At 41.3% G+C, this 24262-nt stretch overlaps 1 protein-coding gene across 1 annotated transcript in view; it reads left to right on the top strand.

The window, feature by feature from the left end:
* Nucleotides 1-24262, top strand: part of RLF (RLF zinc finger) — a 59416-nt gene that overhangs the window by 23547 nt on the left and 11607 nt on the right. Inside the window, exons 4-6 of the mRNA XM_059830691.1 lie at nt 7401-7533; nt 15683-15885; nt 21111-21247. Coding sequence (XP_059686674.1) covers nt 7401-7533; nt 15683-15885; nt 21111-21247 — 473 coding nt within the window. The remainder of the gene's footprint in view (nt 1-7400; nt 7534-15682; nt 15886-21110; nt 21248-24262) is intronic.

Raw genomic sequence — 24262 nt, 5'->3', positions numbered from 1 at the left:
CTTTCAGAACTGTCCAGAGTGTGAAAATCCTGTTTGTAGTTCAATCTTCTTCACTGATAAATATCTTGGAGTTGCTGGAACAGGAATTTGGGTGACACCACTATATGTAATACGTGCTGAGAGCTCTCTGTGGATTTCTAAAGCTATGTCTCTTGCAGTACTGCAGTACATTTGAGTAAAGCACTGGTAATTTAAGAGGTGATTCTATGTCTTATGTTTGTTAAACTATTTCTCAACAGTAAGAGCTAGGAATGTCCGAGTTACATGCTTTTGTTCAAATGATGCCAGGAAATGACATAAATTCTCAAGACCTGCAGTAAAATTGTTAAATTTTTATTGATTATTAATGCTTTGTTGACACTCTTTGTGAAGAATCTGTACATATAAATGATACCCTCAAAGGAAATGTGGGCTGATTACCAAAGGTCTTCTGATAAAGAGAACTCTTCTGATTTGGCTGTTATTTTTCTTTAAGAAAATACACTGTTCAAAAGATGTGGCGTCCTTTCTCCTCTGACAAGTCATAATTGTGAGGAACCTGGCACTTCTTCCCTTTATTTGATACAAACTGATTGGAAGGGTTTGCTGGTCCGCTCCACCTCTTTCCAAGGCATAACATGTGTGCTGAAGGCCTTCGCAGAGCGCTGTAGCTCGGTAAAGCTCATTGAGTTCAGTCTTCCAGGAGAAATTCGAAGTCATAAGCTATTTAATGCTGATGGCTTTTTGGACTTAGTCTTTGACCTGATCTATGACCTGATCTACACTTGAGACTGATACAGGTTAAAGCTGTAATGTTAATATATGGGGGGGAGTGCACAAAGGATGCTCTGGCAACCTATTGTATTGAAACGACTTAGTACGTGGTGCCCTACAGTTGAGAAAGGTCAAAAGTAGAGGTTATCAAAATGGGCTTGTATTTATTTTGTGGGTAAGTTACAGTATACTTTCTACCTGCACACCCATAATTGTTTTCTTAATCACCCAAGTCTGAGGATAAAATTATATACATAAACTTCCTGTATGATCATAACCGCCACTTACGGAAACTCTGGACTGTGGCTGCATACTTCATAGATATAAATTTAGATCAGTTTGTTGTTTTCCACTGGCATTTTTAAAGCTGTCCTGAGGTGATAACTTGAGCATCTTTTGGCAGCAGCACTGACTTAGTGCTTAAGTCTGTCAGTCACCTACCTGATTCTACTGGCATGCCATTTAGCTGTGTGTAAAGTGGGGAATTGATCATGCTTTAACTTTTAAAAACAAAACAAAAAAGCCCCACTCCTGCCCTGAGGCTCTTTCAGCTGAATTTGGTTTCCCGATCCAGCTTGCACAGGAAGGAAAGACTTGAGAGGAGGAGCAGCTGTGTGAGCATAAGGATTGCTTAAGTGATGTTTTCAAATGCTTAAATACAGTCTGAAACATTTGTGTGTTGTAGCTCATGTATTAGTCTCTCAATGCTGTTAGTTAAGAGCAATTTAAGGTCTGGTTAAGAACATACAAAGTCACTTGAATCTTCAGGGTGCAGTTGTGACACTCCAAATTTTTTTTTCCTTTGACCTTGTGTGCTGGCTTTGGCTGGGATAGAGTTAATTTTCTTCATAGCAGCTAGTATGGGGCTGTGTTTTGGATTTGTGCTGGAAACAGTGTTGATAGCACAGGGATGTTTTAGTTACTGCTGAGCAGTGCTTACACAGAGTCAAGGCCCTTTCTGCTTCTCACACTGCCCCACCAGCGAGTAGGCTGGGGGTGCACAAGAAGTTGGGAGGGGACACGGCCGGGACAGCTGACCCCAATTGACCAAAGGGGTATCCCATACCATATGATGTCATGCTCAGCATATAAAGCTGGGGGAAGAAGAAGGAAGGGGGGATGTTTGGAGTTACGGCATTTGTCTTCCCAAGTAACTGTTACGCGTGATGGAGCCCTGCTTTCCTGGAGATGGCTGAACACCTGCCTGCCGATGGGAAGTAGTGAATGAATTTCTTGTTTTGCTTTGCTTGTGTGTGTGGCTTTTGCTTTACCTATTAAACTGTCTTTTGTCTCAAATGACAATTTTTCTCACTTTTACCCTTCTGCGGGGGCTGGGGGAGGGGGGGGAGTGAGTGAGCAAGCGGCTTTGTGACTGGGTTTAAACCACGACACCTTGTGAGTAACATTTCAGGCTCAAGGCCAGAAATCAATCATTGTAAGCATCATACTTGGCTATCTTTGCATCTGCAAATTAGCACCAACTCTTCTCCTGATACCAACAACTGATTTGAGGTGGTCTCACCGATAGCTCGCTTGCTAGTTTTACTTTCTTTATAATCATTTTTAGAAGTAGCTTAGTCTTTAATAATTGATTTTTAGTTAGCAAGCTTGCTCGGAGCTAAGAGTTGGAACACAGTTCCAGCAGTTATCTAAAAACAAAATCAACATTGGGGCAATATTTAGAGAAAGTCTTGGCTACTGCTAAGGAAGATGAGGTGGTTAAAGTTATCAAAAGTGCTTGATTGTTGCATTCAGCAATGAGGCTTTTAACTTTGGTGCTCCTTAGAAGGTGGAAGTCTGCACTATAGTTCCACATTTGGAAAGAGCTCCTAATGTGTGTTTTTTTACTCACTTTTGATGTTAGTTTGGTTCTGTTCTTTCAGCCGGAGAAGAGCTAGTGTAGGGCAGAAGTACTGACTCCCACCAAGTATGCTTTCAGTACGTCTAATAAACGCATTGAAGATGCAGCCCTCTGAATGCATCTGCTGTGGAAGAGTCATGAGGTAGCTGGAGCTGGAAGATAGCTCAAGTTATCTGATCCAACTTTTCACTCAGAGTAAGGACTATCTTGAGTCAGGTTGCTTAGGGTCCTGCCCCACCAAGTTTTAAGTGTCTCTAAGAACGGAGATTGCACAAACTTTGGGTAGGCTTTTCAAACTGAGGGTATTTAAACATTGATACACTACACACACTTTACAAATTTCCCTTTACATGACTTTATCTATTGACTCACTAGACAGAAAGAAGAGTCCATACTCTTCATATACTGAGGAGAACAGCGAAGATAAAGACAGCTCTAAATTTCCCTCTTCACCCTCTCTTCCTCAGATTGCTTAAGCCCTCTGGTGCCCTGTGCTGGACTTGCTCCACTGTGGCAAGTGAGTTGTACAGGACGGCCGCAAACTGAGTGTTGTACTCCAGTGGACTCTCAAAAGTACCAAACAGAGGGGAATAAACACTTCACCAACCTCCTGGTTATGCTCTGTTTGAAACTGTTCAGCGTCGTTTGTCTTGTTTGCAGTAAGGGCTCCCTGCTGACCTGCACTTGAGTTACAGACCCTAAAGGTCTGTTGCGCTGAACTGGAACCTAGCCAGCTGGTCACCAGCCTCTGCTGATACTTGGGGTTGTGCCGGGTGCAGCACTTTGCATTTGCCTGTGTTGAACTTCAGTGAGTCCCTCTCAGCGATGTTCTGTGGCCTGTTGAATGTCTTTCTGAATAGCACCTTTGCCCTCCAGTGTCAGCAGCTCTCCAAGTTCTGTATGAGCTGTGGACTGGCAGAGAACGTGCTTTGTCGCATTATTCAGACAATTGATAAAGAGGTTAAAAGTATCAGCTCAGTGTTGACCCTTGAGAAGTGCTACTAGGAGACAGTTGTTTTTTGTACAATTGATCACAAGCCTTCTGAGCCTGGCAGTTGAGCTGATTTTTCCACCTGCATTATTGTCCACTTCTCAAGATTTTAACAATTTGGTTTTAAAGATACTATGGGAGACTGTCAGAAGCCTTGCTAAGTCTGACTGCTCTAATGTCATCTGTAGCCTGTTATCACAGAAGGTAGGCAGGTTGATAAAATGTGACTTGCATTTGGCAAATCGTGGCTGTTCCCAGTCACATTTTTGTTCTTCAGGTGCCTGGATGTCGTTTCCAGGAGAATTTGCCCCAGAGTCTTTCTGGGAACAGGTTATGCTGACTGGCTTACAGTTCCCCAGGTTCTCCTCCCCTTGGTCTTGAAAACGGGCATGCTGGTTTCTTCCAGTCACCAGGAACCCTCCCCCAGTCCTGTGACCTTTCAGAGCTAGTATTGGTCTTGTGGTGAGATCTGTGATCTCCTTTGACACCCTTGGCTTCTGTTTGGTACCGTGGTTGCTAACATGATTGTCTTAACATCTCATCTGTTGTGCTGCTTCATGCCCCTTCCCTGCCCCCAGCTCTGCCACTAGTCATAGGGACCAGGAAGGCCGGAGTGCAGACCTTAACAGTAAAACTTGAGGCAAAGTTATTGAGTACCTTAGCCTCTTCACTGTCCTCTGTTACTTGATGCACTGTCCTGTTGAGCTGTTCTCACACTTTCCTTGGCCTCCCTTTTGCTTTCAGTCTTATATTTTCCTCAGCAAAGTGAAGAAAACCAGATGGATGCTCATGTCCTTCAGCTTGGCCCCCAGAGCCTTGTATTTACTCTGGATGTGCAGTGTGATTGGTGTTGGCGTGTGTCAGCAGCAAGTGGTGATAGTCTGAGGACAAGCCTTGGCAGCTTCTCTGCAATATCCCAGATCCAAGTCCCTGTCAAACACCAAACCTTGTGAGACATGAAGTCTGATTAGCACCCAAAGGTAGCAAATGCCTAGATAGGATTTTAACAATGACAACTGATAACTTGCTTTGTTTCCTTCCTCCTTTCCCATCTTGCCTATTACATGTAAGTCTGGTTATAGCTGGAAATCCTGTTTATTTAAAGGTTAGTCAGGACGTTGTGTTACTTTATTGTCATGACTAGTGCAGGAAGATTAGCCTAGCTATGGAGTACAGTAATACCAGTTTCTGGAATCAGGAATACATTTTGTGCTATCTTATCAGCTTACACAGAAACATACAAAATATGCTTTTCTTTTCCTTGACTTCCCTGTGCATCTTGGGACAAAAAGATCTCCTACAGGTAGTTAACATCTGCGTTGCAGAACACCACCCAGTGTTCTTGCTCATCCTCTAAAATTTCACAATTCATTGTGTGCTAGATGAGCAAGCAGGAAGGTGGTTGCTATAATGAGCTTTGTAGGAGTATGTGCATCTTTCTGTGGTCTCCTTTTGATAGTTGGAATCTTCACTTGGTACTTGCTAGGAATTACTTTCTTCTAAACTTGCCTGTGTTCTCAGTTCAGTGAAAGAATGCCCCAAAGTCATCCAGATGCATAGACTCCTTGAAGAGCCCCATATGCTTAGTTTTGTATTCTAGAGACTGACAGACTATCCAGGGGATAAATGGATCCATATAAACTTGCCACTGGACACAGAGTTCAGTGGTGAAGTACTACTCGAGTTCATTCCATGTAATACACAAGTATGCTATGCTATACTTGGAGCAGATACATGTAATCAGGGAGTGGGGAGGGAAGAACCCCGTGTTAACTGTATTTTAATTTGGGATTTACTGAGTAGCATGTCTGATAGTATGGTTTCATAGTTATTTGAGAGGAGTCCTTTAAGCAACTTCAGAGACCATTACTTATGACAGCTATGGATCAATGTAAATGAAACCTTCACTGCAAGAATGTAATTTTCCCCTCATGAATCTTTTGCTGGGAATAAAGCTTCACTCCTTAGCGGATAGATGCTTCACCCAAGAGTTAAATCCAGGTTCTCCTGTGCAGAGATTTATGGAGTGCAGTTTGCTGCAGCATTAGAAAGGAAATAGATGGTTATATCAAAACATTGAAGTTAGTCTGAAATTAGCATCTGATATCTGATACTGAACATCAATACCTAATTTATTAAAGTGCATCTAATCACTAAATGCAAAGATGTGAATGGTTAGTGGGAAGGTCTTGGGTATTTTCATAGCAGAGTCACTTGGTTATAGACGGTAACTTGGGAACTTGAAAAACACGTCTTGTATGTTGCAATGTGGAATGCAGTTTATTGCTGTCTTTTGACAGCCCATGATACAAAGTTCTTTGGTTACTCTGGTATTCCCAGTGGTCATAGCATTAGCCCCATTTAATTCTGATAATTCAGAACACGGAATTGATTCTGTTATATATAGAGGATATGAGAGAGGCTATCAAAAGCAAACCTAAGGTTAATAATAGTGTTAAAAGTACTGACAACTTAAAACACTGCTCAGTAGAACTAGGTGACATTGTCACATATCAAACTAATTCGTAAACTTAAGATGTCTTGTGACTGTGAGAAGCATTTTTACTGAATGTGTAGCCACAAATTGCCTACAGTTAGTTGGCTTCAGTTTGTCAGCATTAGGAAATTCAGTGTGGTGATATTTTAATTTTTTCAGTGTAAGTCACCCTAGATCGGTTTTCCTGCTAGGTACATTAAGTGCTGGAATCTGTTTCCAGTTGCTTTTTCTTCTGTGTTAGACTGTAGACTTCTTTACGTGTGTAACGTCTCTCTTTTTTCTTCCCTCCTTCACTCCTCAGATTTCCAGAATTAAAAGCGGTAGGGCCTTGATTACTCTGAGTATTGTGCTATGTATGCAGGTTTGGTGGATGAACTTCAGCTGGAGACCTGTTCAGTGTGGAGGGTCTCTGGGTCAGCCTTCACAGCATCAAAACTGTCAGGATGAGAAATCCCTGGATCTTAAAGTAAATGCCCTGGACATGGATTAATTTCTAAGGAAATGGTGTATCTGTATGGAGTAGAAGGGTGTTTTCATCTTAATAAAGGAAATTATTCATGATCCAGTTTGGTCTGGATTGTGAGTGTTGTACAGCAGTCTCTGCTGTGTATATTGTGCTTTACTTTCTCTTTCTCAAGTTCCCTGAGGCTTCTTGCATCTCTAACCACCAGGGAACCTGCATCTTCATATGACCATAACCTCACCCTTTTGGTAGATCCTTTCTGAGTCTCTCCCATTGCACTGATTTTTATGTAGCCTAAGGATGTTTCCACACAAACACACTTTCCTCAGAGTAGTGAGTGACAGCTTTAATAATTCTCAGAGAAGTGAATTGACTGGCTGATCTCACTAGTGTTAACACTAAATGTAAAATTTTACACTCTTGGCATTTTGTTTTTCATTTTGGAAACTATTTAGTATTCATTCCAGTTTCTTAAATGGTACTAAATGCTTTGATACAAAATCATCCTTTGTCTTTTATAGAATAATTTCTGCATGTGTACATATAAATACATATACATGTACGTATGGAGAAACATAAAAATTGCAGAAGAGTTACAACTGCAGAATAGGCTTTTTGAGTTAAGCCATTTCAGTTAACTTTCAGTACTTTGAAATTGGGAAGTTTTGGTGTAGGATTAGAGAAGTGAAAGGACATTGTACTGTTAAAATCCCAATGCAAGTATCTCAAAACAGTAATGGCTTGGAAGAATGCTGTGAAATTATTAGAATACAATCAAATATTAGTACAGATAATGGAAAAGACTTTTAATGACTTTTTTTTTTACATTTTGTAGGATTCGCATGATGCTTTACTGGAATTTGGGAATAACAACCTCCAAATATTGGTGGATATCACAAGGGAAGGAGTATGGAAAAATCCAGTTCTTCTTAAAATTCTATCCCAGCAGCCAGTAGAAACTGAGGAAGGTAAGAATGTGATTTTAGAGATGATATGTGGTTATGAAGAAATCACATGGTGACATTTTGGTGGGGAACAAGTGATTTGAAGTCAGAAGAGAGTTGTATTTTAAATTGTGTTGTGCAGTAGTATTCATGTGTTGCTAAATGCTATTTATGATGAAACTGTCTCATTGGCAATCTGAGGAATGTGTCCTTGCTAATGTATCTCTGCTTGTGCTATACTATCCATCAGTTTGAATATTTTGAAACTCCATTTTTAAAGATAATTATTTCTTTTTCCATCATAAAAATATGGAAATCTTGCTCCCTGAGGTGGTTTGTTCTTCATAACTCTGTGCTTTTAAATGTTTTCCTGAACGCTTCACAGGGAGGAATTGTGTATGTCCACACCTTTCAGAGGAATAAAAGATGCATGTGGAGGGGCGACGTGAGTGTGGAGGTTTCCTTTTATTAAGCTCTGGGCTGGGAAGCTCATTGTGTTTAGATTATGGAAATAAGATCTTGAATCAGAAAATGTTGAGAGGTGAGGAAAAGGAATTTTTAGCATCACTTTATATAATTTTTGAATGTCTTCTCTTAAACTCTCTCCTTTTACTCACTGAAATTTTTTCATCTCTATTAGTGGTACCATTAAGTACTTGCAGGTATTTCTTTTAACTGTTCCATTAACAGTACACACAACTGTAGTTTACCTCAGTGGTAATCCAAAGTTAAAAATGATAGAGAGGGGAAGAAGAGGTTAAAATATTTTCTTAAAAATTAAAGGAGCACAAAAAGGGATTTTAAGTTAAGCTTTCTTCTATAGCAGAATCCTTCTTTCTGGTTTTGGGTAGCCTCTCCTTGAGTTGTGTGAAGTTAGTACTTTTTAATAAATAAATGAGAAACACGTTAAGGTTATTGAGAGGATATGTTGCTTCCCTGTGCTAGGAAGCATTTAAAAAAAAAAAAGGAGCCGAGGGTGGACTACAGTCTTTGCTAGCCTTCACTTCAGGTGTTCAATAGTATGGCAGAAACATTTGAACTCCAAACAGCATTTAATCCCATCGCCAACACGTCTTGAAAAGAATTGCATTCCATGCTAACATCCTGTCTTGGAGTCTTTCTTTTACAGTACTGTTAGGCCATCCAGTCGCACGGTTGCTGCTCTTAGTGTATTTCTGCTCAAAAGGACTTGCATTTCAAAATTAGTCCCTATTACTGAAAACCTTCAGCTACTGAAGAATCCCGTACTCAGAGAGTGGTATACCAGTCAGGGCTAATGGTTAGCTAGCTTTGCAAACTCCCTTTACCCGTGGCAAGCCAAGAGCTGTTCTGGAGGACTGGTATGAATTCCAGTAGGAACAATTTCCTCATATGTATCTGTGTGGACTCCATTATAGATTAATTTGCTTCTTACACACGAGTGGCTTTATCAATGGCTGCATTACTGAATGCTACTACACTTCTACGTTCCTTTGCAGGAGGACCTTGACATGGTTCAGACTACCTCTTGAATTCAGCAGTAATAGGATAGAACTAGTTTGTTCAGTCCTTTGGCTTTTAATTTGGGTTGAAGTTTCAGTTGACAAACTGACTGACACATCTCTGACCATGTTGAATTGGGCTGAGTGTAGGTTCCAATTTCTGAGGTCACTTGGCAACCTTGAAACTATTGATTTCTTAGTGTTCTTTGTTTAGTACCTATTTGTCTGTTTAGCCAGATCTGAATACAGGCCCAGAAGAGTTGTCCTCACTGGTGTTTCTTTTATGTGATGCAAGCAGAGGATACAGGACGTTCATTGGAGCTCTTCTGGAAATTTCGTAACTGCACAAGTACATTCTCATACAGTCTGGAGTAGTCCACAGGCGTGCTTAAACCGTCTGAATATGACTTTGGAATCTGTTGTTAGACCAATTATATTAGTAATGGAAGTGGCAAAATAGCGAGAGGGGGGAATGGGTATATTTATAGTATTTGTAGCTATTAAAGTAATGCTTCAGTAGTTAAATAATTCTGTGCTCTTGCATTACAGAGGACAGGAGGGGTTTTTATTTGGTCGGGTTTGTTCTTGTTAGCCTCTTAGGAGGCATAGGATCCAGTCTCCTGTAATTGTTGCCAACTATTCAATAACATTTCAAAGAACTCAAAGTAGTGCATATTGTAAGGCATAAAACTCTAAAATGTTACAGAAGACAGAAGTGGATTGAGGGCATATGTAAAGTTCACTTGTTTCTTAGAAGGCAAGATGAATGTGCGGGATTTGTATACCCTACACTCTGGTGCAAGGCAGAATGAAAACTTAAAGAAAGCCTTCTCTCTATGCCAACAGATTATGGTGTGGAAAATCTTTTGAATCCTAAATTGTGCTGCTAATGTAACTGGTTTATCTTCTGGACATCATCAGACAAGTGTAATCCAGTGACTACAGAAGTTATTGCTGAAATACCAACTGATTTATGAAGCTGTATCATACCATGTGTTATGACTAGTAAAATCTTGTTGGCTGTGGTTATTTCCATTTTTTTGTTCTTCTTTTCTCTGCACCAGGAAGTCAGATGCTGCTGTAATATCATTTGGCTTGCAGAAAGTCTGTCTGGGTAGCTGGAATTACTCTTTTGTCCTTGTGTAGGTCATGGTTGGAGCTGGAATTAACCAACTATCTCTAGATGTCTACTGGATTAACTTAATCCTTTTTTACCTTCAGAATCATATCAAGAAAATGCTTGTAGCTGTAATAGGAGATCGTAAGTCACTGGTTAGTTACCAGGTTTGTCCTCCTTTTTTGACTTGTGTCACTTCTTTGATCTGTGTGATGTTCTCTTCTGACTACCAGGCTCCATTTCATAGAAATAGTAGGAATCAAAATGCACTTTCTGCAGGTCACCGCAGGGATGACAGTTCTGCTGTTGGCATGTTGAGTAAGGGCTGCAGAAGGAGCTCTAGCACAACGGTTTCTCAGTTGTTTTAGTCAAACTGCCATTTTATCATTCAGTACAACAACAGTTTCACAGAGTATCTTCTGAAGTGTGGTTGTAAATGGATGCTATTTCAGTCATCTAAAACTTAGTTTCTTTAATATCTTATATTTTATGCTTTTGGTTTTTTGTAGTGCATGTCTGAAAAGCGTTCCTAGTTTTTGCTGTTGTGGGCTGCTGATAAGCCAGATGTGAGAGTAGCTCAATGTGCCTAGCTGGAGCTTTGTTTTGTGAGCTGGTAGTTCATGTTCTGGTAGATCATCAGATGCTTACTTGAATCGAAGATCCTGAAAATGTGACATGTTCTTGCCTCTCCTGATTAAAGTTCTTCATATTTGTTTTTAGTTGTTTTTTTTTTTTTAATGCACTGTCACAGAATCACTACTAAGGTTGGAAAAGACCTGTAAGATCATCAAGTCCAACCCTGAAAAGGAACTGACATCAACTATAAATAGGGCTTAACAATTTTGTTTCATAGCAGCTTAGGTTCTGTCTGCTGCTTCTGTGGCTGTTAATAAATTAAACTGCCATGTGTCTAGAGTGGTTGTTGCTGTTTTGGACTGTCAGCTGTCTCAAGATGGTTGTTTTGGGCACGAATATTTGCTAGAGGAAAGGGCTGCAAAAAAATCATTGCTGCTTATGCCTTTTAGATGACTAAATTATATGAGCATCCCAAAGTGTACATAATGGATGCTGTTCAGCAGTCCTGACCTCTGACGTTAGTCTATGCCAAAGGAAGCTAGCTTTAATACTCTTATTTCAAGATATTTTTTTTTTCTAGCTTAACAGATAGTATCATTCAGGAAGAACAAAGAGGTTAGGGTGAGCTTGTTGCTGTGTGCAGCAGATGAATATATTGAGATATCTCAACATCTTGGTATGCCTCTATTGACATGAGTTGATTTGTAGGAAAGCTGGGAGAACTCTGTACTACACTGCTGTTGTAAAATACACAGACCTCAATGTTGTTTGTGCATGCTTAACATGCTTTACTGCACTTTAGCACATTGTGGTCCTGTTCCAGAGGTACTTTCAGTGGAAATGCTCACCTCACCCAAGATGCTGTTTCTCTTGAACATTTCTCATACTGACCACAGAGTCTTTTCATGCCTTAGTGCCATTCGTACATTATAAAGGTTGTAGTCACAATATTGTGGTATAACTTAAATACATCTTATAATGCAAGTGTTTTGGGTGAGAGGGGAATCTCTTATCCTTACTTTTTGGTCCTGGGGTAAGAAGGCCTTTTAGATATGTGTAGAGTTTGAAACTGCGCTGACCCGTTAGTACTCTAAAGGGTTTGGAGGAGGGAGGAGTTGCAAGGTGTCTTTGCGTTGATTTTATAGCAAGCTGTTTTAGTCCTGAGAGGTTTGGTAGAACACTGGGCCAGAACAGACAACAGCAGGAGGTCTAGGAAAAGAAGGAACAAGAAAATCTGTTCGTGGACATGTTTGGAAACATAACACATTTAGGATTGAGTACAAAATCAGGTTATCTGAGGAGAAAACAACTGTTCTGAGGTAGAGGCAGCAAAATGAGTTTTTCTTCCCTTTTCAGGGAAAGGGAGGTTGTTGCAGCCAGGCTGCTGGAAAAGAATAGACGCTTCAGAGTAAAACTACATGCTAAGATAGAAATAAATGACTAGTCAGATACCTGACTTTTGCCCCCACCTTTATCACTTACATCTGCGTGAGAGAGGAGCTCAGTTTGTCATTTGCCTCCTTTGCAGACTTCGATACACACTCACTAAGGTGCGGAGGCGTCGGCCCAGGGGCACAGACCTTCCACCCTTGGGGGAAGAGGGGGTGCACATGCTTATTGGTCACTCCCAAAGATTGCAGCAAGTCTTCTCCATACCAGCAGTGAGTCCAACTCCTGTATTTCATTAGCAAGTTTCTCTCATCTGTGCTTAAAGTGTGACTGTGAAAAAGTATGGCCCTGAAAATATTGAATTTGTCTGGCTGACTGCAGGTACTCTTAAAACACTTCCCATGTCTTGACTAACTGGCTCTGACATGTCACTAAAAACTTCATTTGATCAATTGCGAAGTGCATGTCGAGCTGCATAATAAGAAACAAGGAATCTAAATCATTCTTAGAGCAGGTAAATAGAGTATCTTCTTTTCTCCTAGAATTTCTTTTATTATTCTCATGGACCTGAAATTTTTTTTTAATTATTCCGTGTGCCAAGAGCTGTAGAAACAGGGACTACAGAACTGCTTTGAATGCTTGTGGGCACTAAAAACCATTACTGATGCACCCATGTATAGTATGCTTCGCCTGGATAGATTACTTTGTTCCGATATTGAGTAAGCAAGCCGCCTTAAGAGTTCTTCCTTAGCAGTGATCTCTTGGCCACTTTGTTGTGGTAGCAGTCTCTTACATTAAATAGGATGGATATTGAAGCATTGTTAGTTTTCCTTGATAAATTTTCAAGCACAGTGTCATATACAGATGTAATTTTTAAGAAAGAGAGGGGGCTTGTTTTCTAGCAGCTGGAGATCTTACTGCAAACTATCTCTTGGTCAGCCAGCATTTTTTTACCTTCTCCATTGAACTTACTTTAATGTGAAGTGTCAGTATCAGCTATGTCAAGACATTACTGCTCAGAGGTTTTTCGTGTGAAAAATGGAAACCAGTGTCATGGACTTGAATCTTAAAATGACCTTTAATGGGCTACTAAGCAAACTTCTGCAGAATACTAATAGGTCTCACTACAAGCATGTAGTATGTACTTGGCCCCTGAAATGAGTTTTCTGTTTAGGTACGTATTGTAAGCCTTCTGCCAACTAGTGTAGTGTCTGTTAGAACATGTTCTTTTTCTGTTTGGACAATAATTTAAGTGCAGAAAGCATGAGAATTTTTTTGTTTTGTATTACATACAATCTCCTCTCTCAGAAATTTATATACTATTGGTTTCTTAGCTACCCATCTTACATAATAAGATACTAACATAGTGAAAATATTTTTATGCAAAGGCTCTTCCAATAAGTTGTTATTCTAAAGCAAACTTTCTTTTTTGACTAATTCAGAGTCTCTTGCAGGCTTTACAGATAGCTGGTTGACTACAGCAGCTGCAGAACACTGGTGTTTTATCAGAATGTCTCACGCATTTCCATAATTTCTTCTACAGATCATCAGACAGTTTGTTCCTTGGTTGATATGTATTATTGCATGCAGTATAAGAATGTATTGACTCCTCTTTCTTAATTCTCAAGGGTCTTTTGAAATATGTACAAATCTGGAGACTAGTGTCAAGCCTTTCTGTAGATGTTTATGTTAAGCTGGAAATAGCACCATAGCTGCCTTGAAGCATACTGTTTCATCAGCTAAGGCAAAGTACACGTACTTTAGCAAAGCTTTTGATGCTGTCTCTCACAGTATCCCTCTGGATAAAACGTCCAGCATACATCTAGACAAGTCCCTAATATGTTGGGTGAGCAATTAGCTGATGGGTCAGGCTCAAAGAGTAAATGAGGTTACATCAAGCTGGCAGCCAGTCACCAGTGGGGTTCTGTAGGGCTCAATTTTAGGACCAGTACTCTTTAATGTTTTTATAAATGATCTGCATGCAGGAGTCGAATGTAAATTAAGTAAGTTGCCAATGATACTACATTAGGAGGAGCTGTGGACTCCCTTGAGGGTAGAGAGGCCTTACAGAGAGATCTGGATAGACTAGAGAGCTGGGCAATCACCAACCATATGAAATTTAACAAGAGCAAGTGCTGGATTCTCCACCTGGGATGGGGCAGTCCCGGTTATACCTACAAATTGGGGGATGAGAGGCTGGAGAGAAGCCCTGCAGAAAGAGATCTGGGGGTTTGGCTTGATGGCAAGTTGAATATGAGGCAACAGTGTGCCCTGGCAGCCAAAGGGGCCAGCCATGTCCTGGGGTGCATCAAGCACAGCATAGCTAGCCGGGCAGGGGAGGTGATTGTCCCACTCTGCACTGGCCTGGTGCGGCCCCACCTCGAGTACTGTGTGCAGTTTTGGGTGCCTCAGTACAAGAAGGACATCAACCTGTTGTGTGTCCAGAGGAGGGCAGCTGAGGTGGTGAAAGGTCTCAAGGGCAAGACTTAGGAGGAGTGGCTGAGGTCACTTAGCTTGTTCAGCTTGGAGAAGAGAGGCTGAGGGGTGCCCTCATCGCAGTCTACACCTTCCTCAGGGGGGGCCGCGGAGGAGGAGAGGCTGATCTCCTCTCTGGTGACCAGCAACAGGACCCGAGGAAATGGAATGGAGCTGCATCAGGGGAAGTTCAGACTGGACGTTAGGAAAAGGCTCTTCACTGAGAGGGTGGTCGGTCACTGGAACAGGCTCCCCAGGGAGGTGGTCACAGCACCAAGCCTGTCAGAGTTCAAGGAGGGTCTGGACAACACTGTTAGTCATATGGTTTAGTTTTAGGTAGTCCTGCAAGGAGCAGGGAGTTGGACTCGATGATCCTTATGGGTCCTTTCCAACTTGAGATAGTCTGTGATTCTATGATAAGTACCTGGGAAGAGAATCAAACTAAATCTGTGATGGTTTTAATCAGATTAAGTAAATTTGGCTAACTACTTACAAAAATAATCTGAAATTACATTTTTACTATTGAATTAGCTCATCAAGTGTCATAATGATTACTTGTATTTGGTTGATCTAGAGCATAAGCCTAGTATGTCTTAGACACAATTCTTCCAAAGTATGGCAAAGATAACATTTTCACCCTGAACTTCATTTTGTATATTTTGGCATTGTGTGGGGTTTTAACAACTTGGGTGGAAAAATCTTCGGTTAAAAAGTATGTAATGCTTTGTTTGAAGTATTTTTGGTTCTTTGGAATATGAAGCTACAATTAAAAATTGAAGATTTTGAATCTCAGCTAAACTACTGGTATCTTGTTCAAAATACTATGGTCTGATCAGCGTCCTTTAGCCACTGCTGTGGCATACTTCCTTCTTGCGTTAATGGATGCTATCTTTTGGTTGGGGGGTGTCTGTTTTCTATAGCCCAGCATTCTCTCCCTACACAGTTGGTCTGAATTTGTTTGGGAGAAAATATTCCATTTATTGCTGTCACTTTTTATCACACCTAGAGTTTCCTAAGAAAGCTGACCATACTTACACAATTTTGTAATAAAATAAAGTGTGAATGCAGTGAGACAATTTCAGTTACATGTCAGCTGTAAATTGGTGTATTCTCAAAGGCTTTTTTCTTTTCCTAGCTAATAAATTGATTACACGAGAAGGGCCTTCCTTTCTGCAGATGCGAATAAAACATTTGATGAAGTCCAACTGCATCCCCCAAGCTACTTTCTTGTCAAAATTGTGTGCAGATTCTCCAGAAATTGCAAATGTTTCATCTTTTCGCCAAGCCTACATCACATGTGTGTGTTCTATGCTGCCGAATGAAGACTCCATTAAGGAGGTTAGTAATCCATAGTCCCTTTTTAATGTATATTTATCAAGCATTTTAGAACTTATTTCTGCAATACTAAGAACTGAAGCTGAAGAGTGCAACTGTTGCAACAGAGTTCCAAAAGAGAAATTATCTATTGCAGACTGTAAAGAACATTTGTATTAACTGTTGGTGTGGATAAGTATGTATTATATGCTTGCATTTGAGGTTAGATGTGTTTGAGAGCTTAAAATAAAGCTTGTAACTTCAGTTCCCCTTGTAAGCAAAATATAATTGGAAAGCTGTCTTTTCTGACTCAAATACTAGTACTAGAGCAGTTATTTCTCTTCTAGTCATTCTGACCTAGGAAAGAAAAGGGTGGGGTTTTATAAAAAAAAAAAGCCCAAACACAAAACAAACAAAAACCCCTTTAGAGTTTTTGCTCCAGAACTCTGAATTTGTTTTTAGCAGTTGGTCTTCCTCTTACAGTAACAGTCATAGTAATGATTTGTGTTAACACATTGCAATCGTAGTAGCAGTCATACAACTCTTACTTACCTCTGTTGCCTCTTGATCTCACACATCTGTTATTTCACAGTCTCACTGTATTAGAGTTGTATGGGTTTGGTGAAGTTTTAAATGTGAGACTTGAACATTTTGAGTAAGCATCTGAAACTGGGGGAGGCTTCACATATATTTAAAAAAAAAAAAATGCAACTCTGATGTCTGCACTTCCTGAGTGAGTGGCAGACTTGTTTGGATTGTTCTTGTTATACATGTAAACGATTTAAAAAGCATTCCTTTAAAAATACTTCTTTTGAAAAGTAAATGTTTGGATAGGTGATCCCTCAGTCAGTCTCTTCAGTTTGAGCCAGGTTCTACTCATTTTGCTGTACTGTAGGAGCAATGAATGCATTTAACAACTCACTGCAGGCATGATCTGCGTACTGGAGGTGTTGGGGATATATGTGTAACTTACAACATGTTCTTTGGCTACTAATTGGATTAGCTGCTAATGATGAACAGCATAGAAATCACATTAAATTGTGTTCAGTTTTTAGTTTCATTTAAGAGTTGTGGACTGTAGCTGTGTCTGTTTTACCTAGATACTCAGAAAAGTCTTTACTTGCCAGTCAAGTATAAAAGCTAGAACACAGATTGATGAATCAAGTTAATAGCAGTCACTTAATTAAACCTTTTATGGGAAAATGAAGCCACTAAACATCAAAGCAGTATCTCAAAACAGTATGTTTTATTGACGTAACTGGACCTGTAGCCAACACTGTGAAAAGTGTAAAGTCAGTGGTGTTACAATGCCAGAAAGTTGATGTAAATAATTGGCAATATGAGGATTTGCATGTAATGTTTCTTTGCATACTTGGTCACAGGTATTGTGTAGTTGGCACTCCTTACAGAATTGCTGAAATCTGAGGCTTCTAAAACACTTCTGTTTCCACCTTTGTTTTCAGAAGGCAAGAGTTGTGTTCTATCTTCATGTTACCTATTGTCTTCCTCGGGTAGAAAGTTATCAGGTCTAATGACAAGTGGGCAAAAAAGATGAAAGATGAAGAGCTCAAAGAATGGCAGGTGTTGGAGAACGAGAGGTGGCAATGACCAAAAACCCAGTAGGTGGAAGAGGGAGTTAACTGTCATAAAAGAAACAAGGGTTAAGTGAAATTAGAAGTTCGGAGTAGGATGGGGTAGGTGGAGGAAGAGGGCTTAGCTAAGAAAGCAAATGTTACCAAAAGGGTGAATATGAGTGAAGATAGCTTGGGGAGGATTAGAGAGAAAGAATTTGTTTTGGAAGATTAGACAATGTGTGGTCATCCCTTTCGGGAACTGGAAGGTAATGGAATGGCTGGATCAGGCTTGGAAGTTAAATTGCTGAGCTCCTAAAAGTTAAGGCTGGTGAACTATTTCTTTCTATATCTATAAGCAATAAGATATACATATATACATGTGTATGTATATATGTATGTACCTACATACACATATGTACGTACATATATGTATGTGTGTATATATGGTTATAACTCTGTATATACACTATATATAAAGTTGTCCCTTGCATTTCTGATACCTTGAATTGATCCTAAGGCACACATAACAAATAATATGACTGTGTAATTATTTGTTCACAAGAATCTTGTGCTGCTCTGTGAAAAGCATAGAAAGTAACAGAACTAAGAATTGGTGTCTGGCTTGCTGATTCTGATGTTTGGCTTGAATTTGCCAATTTTATTGAACCAATTAAAACGCTAGTAAGAGGTTCTCCTACATGGTAGTTAACAAGTAGTTAATAATTTGATTGGAAGATTACAAGAACTTAACCTAAGTCTTCCTTGCCCTGCAAACTGTCTATGTTTAATGAAATACTTTTGTTATAAAATGTGTTCTTTTATTAAATTTTGAGGCAGCAGCTCCCAAATTCTTGCAGCTGTAGCAGCATTAATTAATGTAAAGGAGGTAACATGCTGCAAAAGAGTAGCTAACATTTACGGACTCAAGAGTATGTTTTCCCAACTCAGCTAGGGGGAATTTACAGTCTCTGATCTGAAACTAAATTGCTTTTAGCTGGTTCATGGTATATCTCTAGCTCCTGAAAGGAGGGTAAGTCTCCCTAGATAAGCAGGTTGGGTGCCCTTTTTTTAAGGATTGTCAACATGATGTCCTACTAAAAAACTGGTATACGGCTTAGGTTAGTGGTAGGAAAATTTTATGATGACATAAGAAATGAAGTATCTTTATAATGTTAGAAGTTATTCTTCAAACTACAATGACATGGAAGACAAAGGCAAGACAAATCTTACGTGGTTGTATGTTCCATGGAATAGCTTTGAGGACTAAACTGGCATCCTTCTTGTTAACGGAACGTGAGGAGGATGACAGCATTTTTCAACAATTCTAATTTAAAATATCTTAGTACTGTTCATTCTGTAGCCTCTGAACTTTCATTCAGCTGTTGGTCTTGTTGGGTTTCTAACAGAATAACAGAAGCACCACTCAGCATTCCAGGTTTAGTGAAGACACTTTCATTTAGTAAGTGTCTGGTTTGTCACTTAAGTGACTGACTGGTTATTATTGGATGATTTCAAGCTGCATGTTTGGATTATTTGTCTTTAAATATTATTTTAAAAACAAAACAAAAAAAACCCCACAGTGACTGCAAGCTGTTCCAAGCGCCACAGACATGCCTGTTGCTGGAGCTGATGTTTGTGCTGTTCCTGATGGTCCAGCACCCAGCAGAAGTTCCAGGTCTTGTAACAGTGTGAGTCTGAGTGAGGAGTAACTGGTGGCTAAAAATGTGGGGTTTATCGTTCTGTAGCCTAAAATACCGTAGTAAGTAGGTTTTAATTTTGTAGTTTTTAAAATAGTGGTAGTGTCGTTCGGTGATTGTTCCTTTAATGGAACTGGGAAACTGAGCATGGTCCCTGTCAGGTGATGCCTGTCCAGGTAGGTCACAGATAGGCTGCCACGTCATCTTCAGATTTGTGGAGGAAATATATCCCATATTTACATGCACTGACAATTTTTCTTTTTCTAAAGACCAGGATCTGGAAGATGAGGCATATCAAACCACTGCAGTCAGCCTCTTGCATTATTTAAGTGTTTGCTGTAGTATTGAGGAGATGGCAGTGTATAATTGTGGAAATTAACAAAGACAAAAGTTGGGGTCACTTAGCTTTGTTTTCCTAGTTTGCTTTATAAAATGTGCTGATGGAAATTGTAATCTAGAAAGGATAGGAATAACTGAGTGAAGAGAGGTGGTAGAATACTGTGAGAAGACTGGATTTGCCCGGCTATCAGACATGTATTCAACTAGACTTTCCACACAAGCTGAAAGCCTGTGTGCCTGGAAGTACCAAAGGTAGATGAGCACATAAAGGTACTGCTGGCAAAGGATGCTGTAGGGAGATGGTATGCAGAAGTATCCTTTTTTTTTTTTTTTTCCTTTTTATCTGTAAGCTAGAACAGCCGTGTTCTCTCCTGTGCAGTGATGAACACCTTCAAAAGTCTTTCATGTGGCCATTGGTATGGGCTTGCTTTTTCATCTTCCTCAACCTGATGGAGGTGGCACTTGATTTGCAGATATTGTAAGTGCTTATTATCTCTGACATGCAAGGAGGAAGGATGTCTGTCCCCTTAGTTAGCAAAGCATTGTCACTTAAATCAGTTCTTGCCAGAGGTGAGTCAGTGACAAAATCCCAACCAAAATAACCTGCTACATTTTACTCTCTTTTTCAAATGCAAAACTGACACATCTGCAAGCACTTGCAGCTTGTGAATTGCTCTAAAAATGTCTGCTGCAAAAGGTCAGTCATGGGTCTCAAGTTGAACACCGAAAGTCAGTGGACCCTAGAAAATGCTGACATAGCTCAATGAACTCCAGTGTCAAGCCTGTATGGAAAACTGGGGTAATATACCTGCTTCTGCTTTTCCTGCTGAATGAGATGTCTGTGAAAATTAGTTTGGTATATTTTAAATTCCCTTTGTTCTTTCTATATAATTTTTCATGATTAACAAGAGGTTTGAATTGTTTATAGTAACAACAGCTGATTAAAGTAGATGTTGCTTGAGTACAGCCTATTCTGTGAAGTGGAAAAGATCTGGTGGAAAAACTGTGTTAAAAATGGTGTTGTCTTAATAATAAAAGCACTTCATAATTACTGTTTGTGGTCTAAAATACTTGGCTTATAACCAAGCTAATGCCCTGTTTTGATACAGGGGTAGGTACTACCTTTAAGTAGGCTTTCCAGAACTTCCATGGGATATGTCTCTCCTCTAAACACTTCTATTTTTAACATCATGCTTTGGAGTGTGGTTGTTCAGAAACAGCACTTACGGACAAAGAGGACAAGAGACTGGCTTTTTCACATTTCTTGACCTTTTTGGACCTGGATTTTAATTTTCAAAAGGAAAACAGGGGTGCCTGCAAGTGCAGAGAAGGAATGGGAAGTTTTAAATAGACTGTTGCCTGTCTGCAAGTATTTTGCTAAGCTGCCCAAAATGGAAGATGGTCCCAAAGAAAACTATTATGGAGAAGGAGTCAGTACTAACATATGGGAACTTCTCGTGCTATTTCTGTAGCTGAAAGTTGTGGTACGAACTCTGGGTATTAGAAGGAAACATAGTGTTTTGTTCATGTGTTTGTGAGACTATTTCTCATGTTTCTTCAATTACAGAAGAAACATGCATTTCTTCTGTAAACATACTGAGAATAAAGTGCCTTTTCTTTTAATTTTTTCTTTTTTAAGATTGCAAAGGTGGATTGCAAAGAAGTACTGGACATCATATGTAATCTGGAATCTGAGGGACAAGAAAACACTGCATTTATTCTTTGTACAACATATCTTACTCATCAGCTTCAAACAGCAAATGTATATTGCTCTTGGTAAGTAATAAGTATTACTGCTCCTCCTAACTGTTCCTCACTGGCTTCAATGCAAGACAATTGAGCTAATATAGAACAAAAATATGTAGAAAGAGGGGATATATCTTTAACTTGAGAAGTATGTCAGACTGAAGTACTTTCTAGATAACTTATGACAAAATAGATAAGCACTCATCTTGCTACAGTAATAGAGCAGTTAAAGTTAAATCATTTAAAAATGAAGCAGCACTCATTGTTGGCATTAACAGTAATGCTTCAACAATATAGTAGCTCTGTAAGTAGAGCTGGATCAGTGCTGTGTGGGTTTGTGCAGCAGGACAGCTATGACGTAGTCACCATCACAGAAACATGGTGGGATGACTCGCATGGCTGGAGTGCTGCGATGGAGGGCTATAAGCTCTTCAGGAGGGATAGGCAAGGAAGGAGAGGCAGTGGGATGGCTCTGTATGTTAGGGGGTGTTTTGATTGTATAGAGCTCAACGATTGTGATGACAAGGTTGAATGCTTATGGGTAAGGATGAGGGGGAAGGCTAACAAGGCGGATATCCTGCTGGGGGTCTGTTATAGACCACCCAACCAGGGCGAAGAAGCCGACGAAGCATTCTACAAGCGACTGGCAGAAGTCTCACAGTCGCAAGCCCTTGTTCTTGTGGGGGACTTCAAGTTACCGGATGTCTGCTGGAAATATAACACAGCTAAGAGGAAACAGTCCCGGAGGTTCCTGGAGTGTATGGAAGATAACTTCCTGAAGCAGCTGGTAAGGGAGCCTACCAGCGGAGGTGCCCTGCTTGACCTGCAGTTTACAAACAGAGAGGGTGTGCTGGGAGAAGTGAAGGTCGGAGGCCGTCTTGGGCTTAGTGACCATGAAACGATAGAATTCTCAATTCTTGGCCGAGTAAGGAAGGGGGTCAGCAATACCACTACGATGGACTTCCGGAGGGCAGACTTTGGCCTGTTCAGGACACTGGTTGGGAGGGCCGCTTGGGAGACGGTCCTGAAGGGCAAAGGGGTCCAGGAAGGCTGGACCTTCTTCAAGAAGGAAATCTTGACGGCACAGGAGCAGGCAGTCCCCATGTGCTGTAAGAAGAGCCGGCGGGGAAGACGACCGGCCTGGCTGAACAAGGAGCTTTTGCTGAGACTCAGGGAAAAAAAGAGAATTTATCACCTTTGGAAGAAGGGGCAGGCAGCTGAAGAAGAGTACAAGGACCTCGTTAGGTCATGCAGAGAGGGAATTAGGAAGGCAAAAGCCCAGCTAGAGCTCAACCTGGCCACGGTCGTAAGGGATAACAAAAAATGCTTCTATAAATACATTAACAACAAAAAGAGAGCCAAGGAGAATCTCCATCCTTTACTGGATGCGGGGGGGAACATTGTCACGAAGGATGAGGAAAAGGCTGAGGTACTTAATGCCTTCTTTGCCTCAGTCTTTAATAGCCACAGCAGGTATCCTCAGGGTATTCAACTCCCTGAGCTGGAAGACAAGGATGGAGAGCAAAATGAACCCCCTGTGATCCAGGAGGAAGCAGTTAATGACCTGCTATGCCACCTGGACTCTCACAAGTCTATGGGGCCTGATGGCATCCACCCAAGGGTGCTGAGGGAGCTGGCGGAGGAGCTTGCCAAGCTGCTCTCCATCATTTATCAACAGTCCTGGTTAACGGGGGAGGTCCCGGACGACTGGAGGATTGCCAACGTGACGCCGGTCTACAAGAAGGGTCGGAAGGAGGATCCGGGGAACTACAGGCCTGTCAGCCTGACCTTGGTGCCGGGGAAGATTATGGAGAGGTTCAGCCCGAGGGTGCTCCCAGGGCACGTGCAGGACAACCAAGGGATCAGGCCCAGCCAGCACGGGTTCATGAAAAGCAGGTCCTGCTTGACCAACCTGATCTCCTTCTATGACCAGGTGTCCCGCCTCGTGGATGAGGGGAAGGCTGTTGATGTTGTCTACCTGGACTTTAGTAAAGCCTTGACACTGTTCCCCACAGTATTCTCCTGGAGAAGCTGGCGACTCATGGCTTAGATAGGTGCACTCTTCACTGGGTTAAAAAATTGCTGGACGGCCGAGCCCAGAGAGTTGTGGTAAATGGGGTGAAATCCAGTTGGCGGCTGGTCACAAGCGGAGTCCCCCAGGGACCAGTCTTGTTTAATATATTTATCAATGATCTGGATGAGGGGATTGAGTGTACCCTCAGCAAGTTTGCAGATGACACCAAGTTGGGCGGGAGTGTTGATCTGCTTGAGGGTAGGAAGGCTCTGCAGAGGGATCTGGACAGGCTGGATCGATGGGCCCAGGCCAATTGGATGAGGTTCAACAAGGCCAAGTGCCGGGTCCTGCACTTGGGTCACAACAACCCCATGCAACGCTACAGGCTTGGGGACGAGTGGCTGGAAAGCTCCCCCACAGAAAAGGACCTGGGGATGTTGATTGACAGCCGGCTGAAGATGAGCCAGCAGTGTGCCCAGGTGGCCAAGAAGGCCAACGCCATCCTGGCCTCTATCAGAAATGGTGTGGCCAGCAGGAGCAGGGAGGTGATCGTGCCCCTGTACTCGGCTCTGGTGAGGCCGCATCTCAAATGCTGTGTTCAGTTTTGGGCCCCTCACTACAAGAGGGACATTGAGGTGTTGGAGCGTGTCCAGAGAAGGGCGACGAAGCTGGTGAGGGGTCTGGAGCACAAGTCTTATGAGGAGCGGCTGAGGGAGCTGGGGGTGTTCAGTCTGGAGAAGAGGAAGCTGAGGGGAGACCTCATCACTCTCTACAATTACCTGAAAGGGGGTTGTGGTGAGGTGGGTGTTGGTCTCTTCTCCCAAGTGACAAGTGACAGGACAAGAGGAAATGGCCTCAGGTTGCGCCAGGGGAGATTCAGACTGGATATTAGGAAAAATTTCTTTACTGAGAGAGTGGTGACACACTGGAATAAGCTGCCCAGGGAAGTGGTGGAGTCACCATCCCTGGAGGTGTTCAAGGAATGTGTGGACGAGGCATTGTGGGGCATGGCTTGATGGGCATGGTGGTGG

The sequence above is a fragment of the Gavia stellata genome, chromosome 29 (assembly GCF_030936135.1).
Source record: "Gavia stellata isolate bGavSte3 chromosome 29, bGavSte3.hap2, whole genome shotgun sequence".
NCBI lineage: Eukaryota > Metazoa > Chordata > Aves > Gaviiformes > Gaviidae > Gavia > Gavia stellata.
This window is presented reverse-complemented; position numbering and strand designations above follow the sequence as displayed.